The sequence below is a fragment of the Lepus europaeus genome, chromosome 2 (assembly GCF_033115175.1).
Source record: "Lepus europaeus isolate LE1 chromosome 2, mLepTim1.pri, whole genome shotgun sequence".
Classification (NCBI taxonomy): Eukaryota; Metazoa; Chordata; class Mammalia; order Lagomorpha; family Leporidae; genus Lepus; species Lepus europaeus.
The window spans coordinates 90811489-90827474 of NC_084828.1; the positions used below are offsets into that span (position 1 = coordinate 90811489).

Genomic DNA, 15986 nt, shown 5'->3' on the forward strand with positions numbered 1-15986 from the left:
ATACCTGTTACTTAAAAACATGTAAAAAAAGGCTTAGGGAATGAATGGTGGTTTTGAATTATTAACTGTATCTCTCTCACTGTCAGAATTTTATCTATAAAATAGAAGTGAAATAATCGGAGGCCTTTGGAAAATGCTTCAGTTCTCCTTGTGTCTGATTCTTCTTTTCCTTTCCCTATAGTTACTTGTATTCATATCAGCTCAACTATAGTCTCCTTGAAAGTGGAAACTTGTCTGATTTATATCTGCACCCCTCAAGGTGCCTAGTGAACAATAGATCCACAGAGTTAGAGAAGTATATATAAGCTGCTGGATTGTGGTGTGGCTGGTTAAGGAGCTACCTGTGACATAAAGCATCCCATAAGGGCACCAGTTCGAGTCCCAGCTGCTCTACGTCCTATCCAATTCCCTGCTAATGCACTTGGGAAAGCTACAGAGAGGATGGCACAAGTGCTTGGGCCCCTTCCACCCACATGCAGGCCTGGCGGGAGTTCCAGGCTCCTGGCTTTGGCTTGGCCCAGCCTTGGCTGTTGTGACCATTTGGGAAATGAGCCAATGGATGGAAGTCTCTTTCTCTCTATATGTAACTCTACCTTTAAAATTAAATAAACCTTAAAAAAGTATATATGATAGAGATGGATTAAAAGTGTAAAAAAAAAAATCAACCAGTTGTTCATGATGGGAGTGGAGGACTCCTTACTCCCATCCAAATGGGCCCTTTTACTTGGACCCAATTTTAAACACAAAAAATTCTTTGTTTGCAAGGGTAAGACACAAAATGGTCAAGTATCTGCAGAACACATATGACCTTAAGATTGTCTGATAACAATGGAAGACAGTGGTGCCTTCATACTCTTGATGCATCACCTTTGCTTTGTGAGACATGCCCTTTCACAGAAGACCATATGGAAAGCAAATGATGTAAAAAATGAATCACAGTATAAGGTGGGGATATGGTTTAGAGAAAAGGCAAGAGAGATCATACAATCCAGAAAGAATTCTACACACAGGCAAGTATGTGTAATAAGAAGTTTATTGGATTTCTAAACATAATAAAGTAGTTGCAGTCATTTTACAGAAAAAGAAATGTGATTTTCAGATCTATTTTTCTAGAGAATTTGAAAAACATAATTGACAGAGAAAATTGATACAAATAGAAACATGTTTTAACATAGCTGAATAATGTATAAATACAAAAGAAAATACCCAAATCACTTGCTTATAACAGGTTTTATTCTCTTATTTTCATAAGAAACCACATATACTATTTTGGATATGTCAGTGATGGTTCATGATGTAGTGAATGAATATAATTTGCTAAGAATAAAATAACAAAAGCCCTCTATATTGTAGGAGTATCATGGCTCTGTCAGTATCACACATGTGAGCAAAGACATCCCTATGTGTTTTTGTGTGGCTTTCCCTGAGACAGGGAAGGATCTTCACACTAGCAGCTGATCACACTGGGCTCTGATTGTGCTTAGCTGGTACAAAGTGCCTGCTCTTAGTAAATGCATCTAGAATACAGACAACTTGGCTTCTTCCTGTCCCTACCCCCCACCTGCTTCTTTTGATCTATCCACTGCAAACACCATTTAGTCTTGACATGTAAAACTATCTCTTATGGTCACAATCATCATGAAACTAAAGAAAGACCATTTTGTGTCTTTCCCAGTCCATTTGTTTGTTTACAAGGAGGAAAACTATCTGTCAAAGCCCTATGACAACACAGAGGTTTAACTCTTTACCAGTACACAAATCTAATTCTCTAAAAAACAGAAAATGACTAGTGCTGACATTGTAAAAGGCAGACACAGAAAAGGAACATCAACAGCAAGAATAGACATTTTTAGTGAAGAGTATCACTCTTTGTTCAAAAGGGTCAACTGGTCTGAAAATGATGTCTAAAGCAGGATAGTTACTACTCTGAAATTAGGACGTAGTGATGTCTGCTCCCTTCACCTGTACTTAATGTAATGGTGCTTTCTAGGTGGAAAACAAGAGAGTGGCTGACTGCGATGCATGGATTCCAACTTGTTAGCTTTCCCCCCTTTACTTCCATCTGGTGAAACCAAGATGGACCAAGAGGACATCAAGGACTTCCTTGGGAAAAGGCCGACTGGAAGTTCCTCGGTTTTCCCTAAAGGAGGCATGTTCAAGTGAATATGGAGTCCAACGACTGAGAAGGAAAGGGAACGACTTGGCAAGTGTACTCTGCCAGCTGGTTGAGTCAGACGACACATTGAGAAGGATCTTTTTTGGAACCACGTCCTCCCTTCAACCCTTCTTCAATCATGTACTGTCTACCTCGTCCTATTTACCTGGACTCTCTGCTAGTACTACCACTGGGTAAGAGTCCACCATTCAAGGCTGTGCTGCTGCTCCTTTGGTAATGTCTACAGCGCTCCCGTCAGTGACAGACCGATAGAAACAAAAGCCGTCAGATAGCATGGGCTACTATTTTTAGGAGTCAAAGTAAAAATGCTCTAAGGATCTGGCAGGGACATTTGGCCTCCTAAGCCTCCAATTCTCACAGCCAGGAATTTTCTTTAGTTTTCTCTGATGTTAGCCTGGGAGATAAAAGGAGAGGAAACGTGCTGACACTCTAAACCCACCAATGCTTAGTTTGTAAAACACACAGTATGATACATATCGTAATACAGATCCTGGCTCCATTACTTCTCTCAAGCATCTTTTCTTCCTGAATAGTTGTTCCAACTCTATAAAGTATATATTGCCTTGCAGCAGAGTACAGGAAACCTCAGCAATATGCCACCCTCCAGTAGAAGAGAAACGTAAAGTGGCTGGATCAGCAAGGAATGCAGTGGGATGTGCCAGCGGCCCATTACATGGTAGCCACTTGCAAGGGGACACTGGAACGAGGGACTTTCTTCCACTTGGCAAGCTTTCCTTATTTCAGCACATCCTCCTCCTGATGGTATGTTTTTGGACGCTTAACAGTATGACTCTGGGTACCGTGTGTACATACATATGTAGGAATAACGTTTATGTTTCTCAGAATAGGCACTTTTTGAAGGCAGTAAATCTAAAAGTAAAGTTAATACAGCCTATATTTAGTGTTCATCTTCTCACTTTGCTGATGTGTATGCTGAACAGAAGATCACAGATCTGAGTCAGTCTCACAAAGAGGCCGAAGTCGGCAAATGGCTATATTCAGAGCTGGGGACGTCTTGCCAACTCGACTGTAGCTGTTGAAAAGGCAGACTTGGAGAAGGTGCAATCATTTCTCTCAAAGGTGACGGCACAGAAGGAGAAAAGCCTGTGACAAAGCCATGAAATAAAAGCATGTGTGTGCGGCTCAGGGAAAATTACCATGCACAGGCCCTGTGTCTTCCTGTCACATCTACTTCGTGGCACAGATTTGCTACTTAGTTTTTTTTTCTGTACCTCTCATAATTGCACATATTCCCATTCTTAGCAGTACAGAAAGAGAAGCCACAAACCTGTTACAGTAGTGATAAAGGTACAGGTTAAAAGCAAAAGCAAAAACTAAAAGTAATTCGCTGTACGGTGAACATGTAAATGTGCATTGTGACACCTAGCTGTAAGAGTTTTGCATCTAAGTTTAAGTTTTTGCTTAAGGAATACTAAAATACTTGATGAATTTCATTCATGCTAAAAAATCAGACAATCATCTTTTAATTGTACTCTTTGGTTTCTTTAAAAAAATGGGGATACGATTCAGATTTTTGGAGGGGAAGTATTATTAGTTTGTTGGATAAGGAGAGAAGTCTTGGAAAATTTGCTCATCAGCTTTCCCAAGATAAAAGGGGGGGGCAGTAAAAGGAAAAGATAGTCATTTAAAAATGATTTTGTTGCTACTTCACTATAGGAAACTGCTGTCAAGACTTTGTTCCTAGGGTCCTCTCTCTCTCTTTTCCATTGAAGTTCAGAATTTATGGTGGCTAGAAGTTTCAGTCTGTTGCCTAGTGTGGGATCTGATTTTTTGGCAATGTAACCCTGATATGTTGATGCACTTGACCCTCTTTTAGAAATTAGGCAGACTTTTTTTTTTTTAAATACATGATTAGTACAATGCAAACATTTCCTAAATCTCAACTTCTTTTATTATTTCAAAGCTAAAATATGAGAGCATTTCTCTCATTGAAAATTAAATGTTAAAAATCTCTTTCCCTCTCAGTCTGTGTGAAAAGGAATGAAATACATGGGGCAGATGCATCGAAACCTGGCTAAGCTATTCTCCACTTTCTGGTTGATAATTAGAGTGAGTGACACCACTGCCAAAAAGAAAGAGAACGACGAGACAGTACTGGCTTGTTTTTTGCTTTGGTTCTGGTTTTACATTTAAGATCCAAGGAAAGAAAAAAAGCAGAAATGTGTCAAAGAGAAACTAACTCTTCCCCCAAATTTTGCATTTTCTAAACTAGTTCAGATACACAGTCAAATAATTTGGTGAGGAAAGACATTCAGACTTAATATTTCCTCCTCATGTAGAAAAAAAGTCAAGAAAGCAACTATTATTACTGTGCCTCACCGTGAAGCAAAGCAGGTACCATCCAGAATGGCAACACAGTGAGTCAATAATCACAGCCCAAGAATAGTTCTTTATCCTTTTCTTGACAGATAAAAATATAAGAGGGAACCAAGCAAGAGAGATAAATACCTTCATTTCTACCCCCACCTCAAATTGCTTTGGCATATTTAAAGAGATAAATGGATCCATACAAAATTTAAATAGCTTTTTCTTTGCTTTTTGGCAGCTTCAAAAATGGGTCAGGTCTAGGAATTATTAATTTCCTGGCCTGAAAAACCCAAGTGTTTTAAAATAAGATTTCTTTTTTGGAGGATCAGCTTTTTTGGAAGTGGTATGTGTGTATGTGTGCATGCGTGTGTGTGTGTGTGTTAAACAGAATTGTATTTTTTCCTAAATCTGAAGAATGATATTGTATAGAGTAGGGAAAGAAAATTTTCCCTTAGTTTTTTGACTATGTAAAGATAAATCAGGGCTTATGTCTGATTTATAAAGGTATTTGAAAATAAAGCCCCCCCCTTCATAATAACCATTTAATTTTCCTTTTATTCCTTCCATGAAGATAGCACACTTCTACCCATGTGAGTCTCTGCTCAGGCGTACTTGCACAATACTCTGGGAAGTGCTCAACATGCTCCTCCCACTTATCCACTCTTGGAAGTGGGGAAAGCTGGAGCACCCACCCTAATCCATGGGAATCATGCCCCGCCCCACTGGCCTTGCATTCATCAAGCCTCACAGGAAGACAAGGCCCCTCACTAGTTTCTGCATGTGCTGTCTAGGTCAAGGCCACCAATTTACAGGTCCTGTTGGTGTCTCCTGTCTTCTTCATGTGGGAAGACGGGGATGGCAAGAGAGCCCAATTAACAAGTAACTTGGCTTTCATTAATCCCAGGAAGTAAGCAAATGACCAAATGATGCTGGTTGGTAGGTGGAAGACACAAGAGGGACAATGCCTAGGACCTTACTAGATCATCTCAGTTTTAAGGTTTCTTACACTGAGTGCAAGTGATTTAAGGTGGAGAAAGGATTGTTTTTCCTTTCAGTTCACAGATTCTAACAAACAACTGGGAGGGTGGAAGGAGAGGAAGTAAAAAGCCCAGAGTACAATCCAGAGGGCCCAGCTTCCTGGGGGATACAGTTCAGGGCAGGAGCCTGTTATTGAGCTCCAGTGTAGAGAACTTTGGGTTGCTCAAGTTTTCCAGTTAGGTTTTCTGGAGGCACCAAATTCCTTGTGATGAAAATACACAAATCAGAAAGTTACAACAGCCTAGGAAGTGCAGTCTCTCAAGTGACAAAGGTCAAATCTCAGAAATGCCATCAGTCCCAGGGCACTGGTTCACAGGCATTTCAAGGTCATGGGTTGATGGAATCAGAAATCCCTGTTGCAGCAACATACTCTTGGTGGACAATCAATAAACGTGAACCAAGAGAAACAATGATATGCATTGTTTACCTAAGCAGTTGTTGTGCTGTGGGGGCAAACATTGTGGCCTACGAAAGAAAAGCTTGTCTTCAGGATCAAGTCACCCCTGCGTGTTGGTGAATTCTAAGTGATGTGGTCTCAGTCGGTATTCTGAACCTGACAGTGCCAGGGAGGCTTCGGTGAATGAAATATAAACTAAGTCTCTCTGGGGAAATGTGCTGCGATGTGCCTTGGTGCCAGTTGTTTGTTCTCATCAGTGGTCTTTCCTCACCAACTTAATTGCAGTGTTGATCAGAATATCTAGTGGCTTCTTCACCAGAGGACACAGAAGTTGGGTGCAGGCTTTGAATGACCTCAAGCAGCACAGTACACATGTGGACTTGCCATTGAGAGCCAAACAGTCTAAGCAAATTTTCCTGGATGACTTCTAACAGGGGCCGGGGTAGTCTGAAAAGTACGTAATGTCCTCTAAGTTACTTTCAGCCCCAAGAGCGGCCTCTCGCAGACAGCACTGGACTTGCAAGATCTGAGTACATCCCCAAATCTGCCACTTGCCAGCTGCATTGCTTTTGGCAAGTCACTTAACGATGCTGAGCCTCAGCTTTCTCTTCTAGGATAGGGCTATTAATAACCTTCCTTCCAGGGCTGTTTTATGTGTGAAAGCAGTTTGTAAGCTCTCTTAGGAATTATTATTTTAGAGCTCAGAAAGCTACCCCCAGGTCCTTCCCAGAAGACTGATGGCAAGTTCTGCCTACAGGGCTGTCTAATTCAAAGCTGAGGTAGAAGAAGCCACAATTCCTGTTTTCCCAAAGACTGTGGAATACTACTTAAACTGAATAGCAACCTGTGGCAGAAAGAATTTGCTCATCTCTAAACTACAGCACAATACAGCCCTTTCCCCTCGAGAGTGATATTGCTTTGCACAGAACTGACCAGAAGTAATGAATTTCAATAATGCCATTGTATTTTGCTTTTGACTTTTATCTTGTTAGAGCTAGAGCTAACAAACTGACATTTCACAATATTTTTAAGGTCATCATCAACAGGTCAGATAAATGGACTGTACTGTCCAGGGGTTAGTGACTGGAAGAGGATATGAAGCTATAGAACAACTGTCCAAACATTATGTCTTCTGAGAAAGAGTACAACCAACAATAAAAAACTATAATATACCAAACTCAGGAAATCCTCTAGATTCTTTAGGGATGTTAAAAGATTTTTATAATCTTCAGCTAAAATCAGTTATTTTTCTTGTATATAAAAGTAAAGAATTGCCCCCAAACAAAAATATATATGGAAAGAAAATGGAAGAAGGAAGCAACATTTTTTATGTCCTTCAGATTAGTTTTGTGTGGAACCAAAGAGAACATAGGCCCAAAGGCTGGTTTTGTTTAGTATCAGTGGGTGTTTGGAACAAAGTGCAAGGGGGAAATGAGCTCCCTGACACAGGTGAAATTTAAACAGAGTCTGGACAATCTGTTCATAATGAATCTCTAAGGGAATTATAGAGCCAGTGGAATAGATGACGGGAGAGTCTTTCTAATCGTGTACCTAGAATCCGTATGAACATGAGGTGCTCTGCTTTTTCTCTTTGAGGAGTTCAAAGGACATAAACATTCACTCCAAGAAGGGAGGATGATTGTAGACCAACAGGAACAAGATTTTTAATGTTATAGTCAAGTTCATGGAGGGCTACTTCATACTGTACATGTTGGGTTTTATTTTGACAACGCATCCTGATTTGTAGAAGCTGGTAACAATGCAGTTAGTATTCCTCTATGCCTTTTCCTTCCAACTGACCCTGAATATTCAGAAGGCTTTTCTCTTGGTAAACAGAAAATTCCAGAGTCTGTGACAGTTTGACCAAGGCAATATTTTCCTGTGCTTTCCTGTTGTGATCAAAATATTCTTTCTTCAACTTCCAAATCAAGTTAATGGATCAACTCAAGATTTTTACTGAATTGCACATCCTCCATGAAGGCTTACTCACTCATCCCCATGCCATACTGCTTCCTGTAGAGTATGTACAGATCAAGCCAGATTGATCCTATTGCAGTTAGCCTGAATAGAAGTTATTCGTGGCTGAACCTCTAACAGTAATTAGGTCATGATTAATACAATGAAGATATTCAGAAGGAATAATAATGGTGAGAGAACAAAACTTTAGAGAAAACATGTACTGCTACACACAGTATCTAATCAATCCACGGAGGGAAGATGCTCCCTTGGTCTAAGCACAAACATCACTAGGTACAAACGTGTGAGCCCAGAATGAATGGAAGGGACTCTCAAAGCCAAACAGTTACTATGTACACAGAACTCTTTTCCCATATTCTGTATGGGGAAAAGTCTTATTCTTGAGAAGGCAGGGATAAAGGGAAGGGCTAAAGAGACTTTATGAATTGACAAAGCAGGAATCTCACGGATGGCATAAGCAATAGCTTGCTTCCTGTTGTCAGAATTACTTTGACTTTGGCAGCACCAAAAATAGTGTAGAACGTTAAGGAAGAGGACTCCGTGATCCATGTGAAGGAATCCATAGCTAGCTTTCAATCCTCTGGTTCTGAGTGCTTGGGAGAAATTCCCTTTGGCTGGCTCCAATTCCATTGACTGACCTACAGTGATTGCTAAGTTTCAATGAATTGACTAAAACATTAGAAAATACTTTTGGGACCACTTATGGGACTTAGTACCATGTGAATAATTGGGGAAAGATGTGGAACAGTTGGTGTTATTAGACCTAACGTGGCAAACATTTAGAAATCTGCCTTGTTTGGTATAGCTAGAGACAACAAATGGACTGCTGTGAGCAGTAGCACATACTGTCCCGATCTAAGAAGATTTGGGATGATAACTAGAAACATAAAAGAGGAGAATGAGATCTTTAAAAGGCCCATGACTCTGTTTATCTATGAACATCACTGGTGCCTGCATCAACTTTAATTCTATGTGCTATAGAACACAAGATGAATGGTGACATCTGTCCCATTCCTGGTACATCTTTCTACCCCTTGGGTTTAGAACAGAAGTTATAAATGACATGCCAAATTGACTGAATGCATGTGTGGCTAAGTAATACGACTTTAACTTGGGTATATTAGCTAAATGTTGATCGGAGTTATATGAATAAAGTTTTCTCTTGTCACTAAATGAATGAGTATCTTGGAAAAATTAAAGCTGTGTGGCAGAAAAGGCTGAAGGCAAGCACCTTTTTAAATATGTTGTTTACTTATTTTAGAGAGAGAGAGAGAGAGAACAAATCAGTCTTCCATCTGCTGGCTTACTCCTCAAATGCCTGCAACAGCTGGGTCTGGATCAGACCAAAGCTAAGAACTTAACTCCTCAACCTGAGTCTCCCACATGGTGGCAGGGACTCAAGTACTTGAACCATCACCTGCTACCTCCTCACATGTGTATTATCAGGAAGCTGAAATCAGAAGTGGAGCCAGGAATCAAAACTACGTGCTCAGATATGGGATGCGGTCATCCTAGGAAGTATGTTACCCACTGTGCCAACGTCCAACCCAATGTAAATCTCTTAAAGTTTTACAAAGGAATTAGCTGCAGGCTTCCCAAACTCTCTGTATAAGTATTTGTAGAGTATTAAGTTTGTTTATAATAAGGCTAGAAGTAGAGATATCTGTTAGTGTGGTTAGAGACTTCTGTAAATTAAATAACAATCAGAATTAAAGAACACAGATTTCAGTATTTTTTGTAACTTCAATCAGCTTAATAAAAATGCATCTCTCACACAGCTCTCCACAAATTAAGTTGCATGCATGTTGCCTATAAAATGGAGTCTACATCTTATTGCACAAGAGCCAGGATAGTAAATAAAGAATTAGTGTCTGTCTTTTCTGTATTGAAGGAAAATATATATGTAATCTATGCACCAAGAAAGACTTACTGATCCATCCCCTGAAAACTGCTCTGATTCAGCTACTTAGGATTTACTATTATAATCATGCACCAAGTTCTAATATGTGTTAAACTTCTGGAAAGATAATTTTCCTTGATAAAATACAGCTATTTTTCCTTGACATAAGGAAATTATCAAATTTCAATAGAATAAAATAATAACCCATCACTAAAATGTGGTCTAAATGCCTTAGATTAAAAAGAAAATCTAATCTAGTCTTATATATCGCTTTAAATATATATAGCTGAGGAAATGATATCAGCCATAGATGAATTTTCTAGGAATCAATGACATGGATCCCTAATGAAAAATTTTAAAAACAAAAGTATAATACATTATCTCACTTTGTGAAGAAACACAGCTTGAAAAATAGGCCCTTTTTAATGAAGATTTTATGGATGCCACATATTTTCTGGTAATCTGAATTAACTCCCCCTTAAAATGATCATAATTCCAGAAGGATCATAATGCATTGGTTTAACTTATGAAAAGTCCAAGCATGACAAGATAAATAGGATGGAAAGAAGGAATGAAGATAACAAAGAAAGATGGTAAGACAGGATGGAAGAAAGAAAGAAGGAGCTGGGGAGGAAAGGTGAAAGTGAATAAGAAATTCTCAGAGTCACAGTAAAGTAGCTTCAGTCAGGTAATTTTTTTAAAGGCTTGAAATAAAACTATGCTAACCAAATAGTAGTTTTATGAGAGGAATTCTGTCTGGTTATCTGTCAAATAATTTGAATGGAAAAGCTCATAATTGTACTCTATGAATGACTTGATCACAACGAGGGATCCCAACTCATCTGTCCATTACTAGACAAAGAAACATACAATCTCAAGTAACTCAAAATAATGGATATGCTGAATGGATGTTAAACATTCACGTTAAAGTCTCTGCCTTCATTATCTGACCCAAACCAGAGAAAGATCAAAGCATTAACACAAGCCACATCCGATATATTACCTTCTGGCATAAGAAAGGGTTTCCTACTTTAAGGGCCCATAAGGTGCTTCCAAAAGGAGAAAAGTACGATTAGACTACATTAACATAACAATTTGGGACCTCTCTGGATTTCATTTTTTTTTTTGACATTATGATTTGGAGATTATTTACATTATTTGACTTTCAGTGGAGGATTTATAGTAGTGTAAGTAGAATTTTAAAAAATAAGGCACACATATGTATTGCTCTCTGATTGTCTCTCATGAAAGTGCACAAAAACTGATCCCAGGAAATGGGCTTGAGGCACATTTTGCTGAGGTATATATCTTTTTCAGTTTGCTGGTTTCCTACAGATGGCTAAAGCAGGGGTATGGAACATGCTGTCATATTTCATTCATAACACACATGTACTGTAGCTCTAGGCAACAGATGGACAATCGCTTGTTTAAACTACAAATGTGAAATACTAAGGTAGAATAGCAATATTTCTAGAAATGTATATGAAAAAGAAGCCTTTCCAAGCCAAGAGAAATGGTGAGAGGCTGTGAGGTTACATCAGTGTTTCCCTGATCTCCCTAGCAGCTGCCATAATTTCCCCAACACCCTTCAAAACTTGATAATGGAAGGGTCAGGGGGCAGCCGACACAGATTTGACAAGAGAAGCGCAAACCACATCAAATAGAAATAACACTGTTATCCCTGGCTGGTTCACATTAATAGGATTTTTACTAATGAGGAAGATCGTTGGAAACTGTGTCTTTTCAGAGTCCTGTTTTTACTTTACCAACTCTATGCTACTGCTCCATTGAGAAAGTACTCTTTTTCCCTCTGGACCAAAACACCAAATACTTGATTCAATGCAGTTAGAGTTTTATATCCTGTAAACGTTACCATAAACATCTTTTCAGAATCTTTCATAAAAAATGATATAATGTTGTAAGTTCACCTCATGAATCAGCATACCCCAAACATAGTAAATTGCTTGTACAGAAAAAATAAGGTGTTAACAAGAAAAATAACCCACATCTTTGAGCTGAACAGAGACCAGCACCTTACAACTTTGATGTCTTATGCTGAGACACATATGTTTTTGAGTTTTATAGGTGATTTTGTTTGCCAATGAAGCTCAACACTGAGTCTGTCTGAGCTGGGGATCCAAATAATTAAGAAATCTCATTTTGACATGGCCTGTAGAGCCCATGACATAGTGGGTTGTTTTTCTTTCCCATGTTTTCCACATTACACAGAATTACCAAATATTTGTGCTGTTGACAATTTTTAAAAGCATGTGTATTTTTACAAACTTTGTTATAGTCTCTTTGATATTTTTCCTCTTATCTATGTATTTAAGTGATAACACTCAGGATGATATACCAAAAGACAATGTAAGTATAATCATTAGCTAAGACAATCTTTCTATCTCTGTTATAGGCAACATTTCATGTAACTAAAACAGTTAAGTGTGACTTGGCATTATTTAAATCAAATGATTAATAGAAAGGATAAGAAAGTAATATAAATCATATATTTAAGAAATCCCAGAATAAAATGTGGTAGGATCCTTTCCTTATTATACCTAGTGAAAGAAAAAATATCTAAATCTAAATATTTGTGCTTAACAATGTGTGCACATTCATTATTATAAAAGTACAAGTCTACATTAAAAAGAGATTTAGTTTAAAAATCTTTGGTAAAGATACTCTGAGGTTATGTGATACAAATACACTATAAAGATTATAAGCAAGCAATATTGTGCTGGCAATGTCACATTGATGGGCCTGTGACAGCATTTTCTTCTAACTTTTTCTTTTGGCATGTAAACATTCAGTTACATAAGGACTTAAGTGTATCAAGTAGGATGTTATTGCATTTTAATAGTATAAATATTTCATAAATTCTTCTTTTGGCAAAATTTACAATAATATGATGGTATTTCCCAAGATGAAATCTATCCCTCAATAAATTGGACCCTCTGCTTTTGGCCTAAAGACAATTTTCCTTAAGTATTTAACAAAATACAAGTTAATATAATCTGCTTGAATTGATCTGTTATCACCCCAGTTGTCTAAGAGTCAGTGTGCTCTGAGGCCATCAGTAGGGTCTGGCATTGAATTTGGAAGACAGGAATTCAAAGGTACAATTGCTACCGTATCCTAAAACTCACATGCTGCCCTACGTGAGTCTCATTATATTTCACATTGTGAGAAATATAAGCCTAGGATAAGAGAAACACGGTAAGAAAAGCACAGTGGTCAAAGAAGCTCTTAAAAGGTGTAGGCAGGGTGGTTTCAACACCAAACTGTGTCATGACAAAAGCAAATGTGCCACAAATTAACTAAGATGAGCTACACAGTGACCATAGGCTTTAGAATGTCTTCTTGTTATTTAAAGAAGCATTTTTATTATTTCTCTTCAAGTAAAATAAATTTAATTGGACTCCTGAGGCATGGGTTGTGATTTAAAACATGCACAAATAGTTGTTCATTATTATTCTGGTGTTAAAGTTAAAAAAACCAGTCTAAAACTATCATTTCGTAATTATGAGAAAGATATTTGTGGAATAAGGCAAGGGTGCACAGGGGGATGTAACTATATTTGTTATATCTGATTTCTTAAACTAGGTGTTAGGTATATAGAGATTCATTATATTATTATTTATACCTTTTTGTATATTTAAAATACTCCATAATTTAAAAGTATATACTTGTGGGAGATCTGAGGAAAGGTTTAAGAAATCTCAATCCAAAATACATAGTTTCCAAAATGGCAACTTGCCGTTACTAAGCTAGGTGTCTCTCCTTAAATGAAACATGCTAGAACTTAATAAATATGGTTCTGCAGTTGGCATGCAAGTGTTTCACTGGCTAATAAGAATTTGAATAAAGATTCTAGGCAGAGCCTCTGCATATTTTTAGCTCAGAAAGACATTTTTTTTTTCCAGTGATTATCTTTGAAAGTGTGGTATAAATGTCACGTCGATGATATGAAAATGTCTCCCGCAATATGTAATTTGAGTTGCAGAAGGATTAGGATAATAATGAAACTGTGGTTTCACAATCTTCTTAAGATTTCCTTTCTTTTTAAAGTAAACTATACAAAGCTACACAATTTTATTTTCTCTGCCCTGATTTGCAATTGTCAGGCAAAAATGGTCTGGGCCTGGAGGAACATAAAGGAGTTTGAACTGTTCTTTATAGCTATCTTTCTATAGGAGAAAAAAAATCAATTTTGGTAGTTGTGTTTGGATCTTAGAAAAACCATGACAATTCTTAGCTTCCTAAGATGAAGAGTGGGATGGTACTGGACATGTTAGATTCCAGAGAAAACCAAGTTTGTCTGTCTTTTGTCCAGGTAGCATAGAAAAGGGAAATCTGCGGGGCTGTTGCAGGATAAAGGGTTTTTCAAACATACTCCCCCCAAATACTTTTTCTACTGTATCCCAAATCTAATTTGTTTAGAAAAAAATTGGAGCTCAGCTCTCTTTCACCACTCATTAACTGTGAGCTGATAATTGTTTTCATTGAGCCCTGACCACTGGTTACTAGAGATTTTAAATTTGGATGGATACAAATTAAATTTTAACTTATTGTAACTCAGGTAGTTTGCAACTTAAATCCTTAATACAGAAATTATATATTCCTCCCAAGGGACACAAGTGGTATAGAGCAACAGAAAAATGTATTTTTAAACCCATGGCAAAAGAATGGCTAACCTTTCTAATCACAGGCAGCATGGAAGTGATAGGATGGAGACTTTAAACCTAAAACCACCTGTGAGTTGGCAGTCTCACCCAGGAAAAACTGTGTGACAGCAAATACCACGCTAGAAAAAGCCATTCAACCAGATGAAAAGTGAGACAAACATAGGGATTAAAAGTTACAGGAATGCAGAAGTGAATGGGATGGAACATAATCCGTGCAAAAATGTGGAAGTACTTGGAACAAAGGCCCACCAAGGGCCTGCATGATTAAATGTGAAATGTGTATTTTGGTGAGAAGTGAAAAAAATCTTAGCAACTATGTGTTTCTCAACAAAAGTTAACAGCAGATGAAGAATTGAGACCATCTCACAGATTGATTGCATTTCCTCTATTTTCCTATTTGTTTCCCTTGTGTATCACTCTTCTCAGCGCCATCCACCAACCAGCTAAACAGGTGACTGAATCTAAAGATCCGTGCTCGCCTTGGCGGTCAACACCCTGATGCGGGCAGAGTTGCAGGTCTTGCAGAGGATGTGTCCATCCAGTGGGTAGCAGCCCTGGTTATCGCCTTCAGAGAGAAGACCACCGCAATCCTAGAAGAGGATGAAGACCACATTCCTTAGTTTTCCACTCAGGGCTTCCATAATGTGGCCACTTGCTACCTTTCTGGCTTCTTATATTGCCAACCCCCTCCATTCCCACCTAGCCAACAACAGGAGACAATGCAATAACAATAGACCACTAATTCATCTTTACCCTTTATCACTAGCTTGAGGATCTCTCAAAAGGAATATACAGGTGCCAGAATGGAATTTTTTGGTCATTCTTGGGCAAAAAGCAAAGGCAAAGAGTGATTGCTGCCAAGCAGAAGGGCCCCTAATGAGTTCTGCATCTTTATGCCAAATGTCGCAAGAAAATAAAATGCTAAAGTTTGTGGGGAGCAATGGTTTTCTGTACCGCCCAAAGGAGACAGCATGATGTAGAGGAATGAATGCTAGACCAGGAGACGCCGCCCTCAGGTCTGCCACTGCTTGTGTCACTGCACGCAAGGCCGATTTCCACTCTGAAAATAATGCTTGCGTTTTCTACCTTTCCAAGCTGTCGGAAGGATCAAAGAGGATAATGGATGTGAATGTATTATGTAAAAAAATGCAAAGAGTTACATAACTGCAAAGGATTATACCACTACTGGCAGTACCTCGGAGGGTCCATTTGGGAAGATATCATATAATAGTCAAATGCTGGCCCTTGTCCATGGACAACATGGACGTTTCTTTGGAAAGTAAATATATTGGATTTCATCTAATGGTGTGTGCCCTCACTAACTTGAGTAGAAACTTTAAAAGGCCAGAACTGCTGCTCAGCTTGCCTCTGTGCTGTCTACCATGGTGGCAAGCAGGTCAGTGGAGCTCACGGCTGCATTTGACAAATAGTAAAAATGAAGCTCAAACAAAGCCTCTCTTAGACCACAGTGGCGGCAGCAGTTAC

At 38.5% G+C, this 15986-nt stretch overlaps 1 protein-coding gene across 11 annotated transcripts in view; it reads right to left on the reverse strand.

Annotated features, from left to right (window-relative positions):
- Nucleotides 1–1015: 1015 nt before the first annotated feature.
- LPP (LIM domain containing preferred translocation partner in lipoma) overlaps nucleotides 1016–15986 on the reverse strand; it is a 742983-nt gene continuing 728012 nt past the window's right edge. For all 11 annotated transcript variants that reach the window (XM_062210203.1, XM_062210206.1, XM_062210207.1 and 8 more), the window contains one exon: nucleotides 1016–15091. In XM_062210203.1, the coding sequence (XP_062066187.1) occupies nucleotides 14963–15091 (129 nt within the window). In that variant the 3' untranslated portion in view covers nucleotides 1016–14962. The remainder of the gene's footprint in view (nucleotides 15092–15986) is intronic.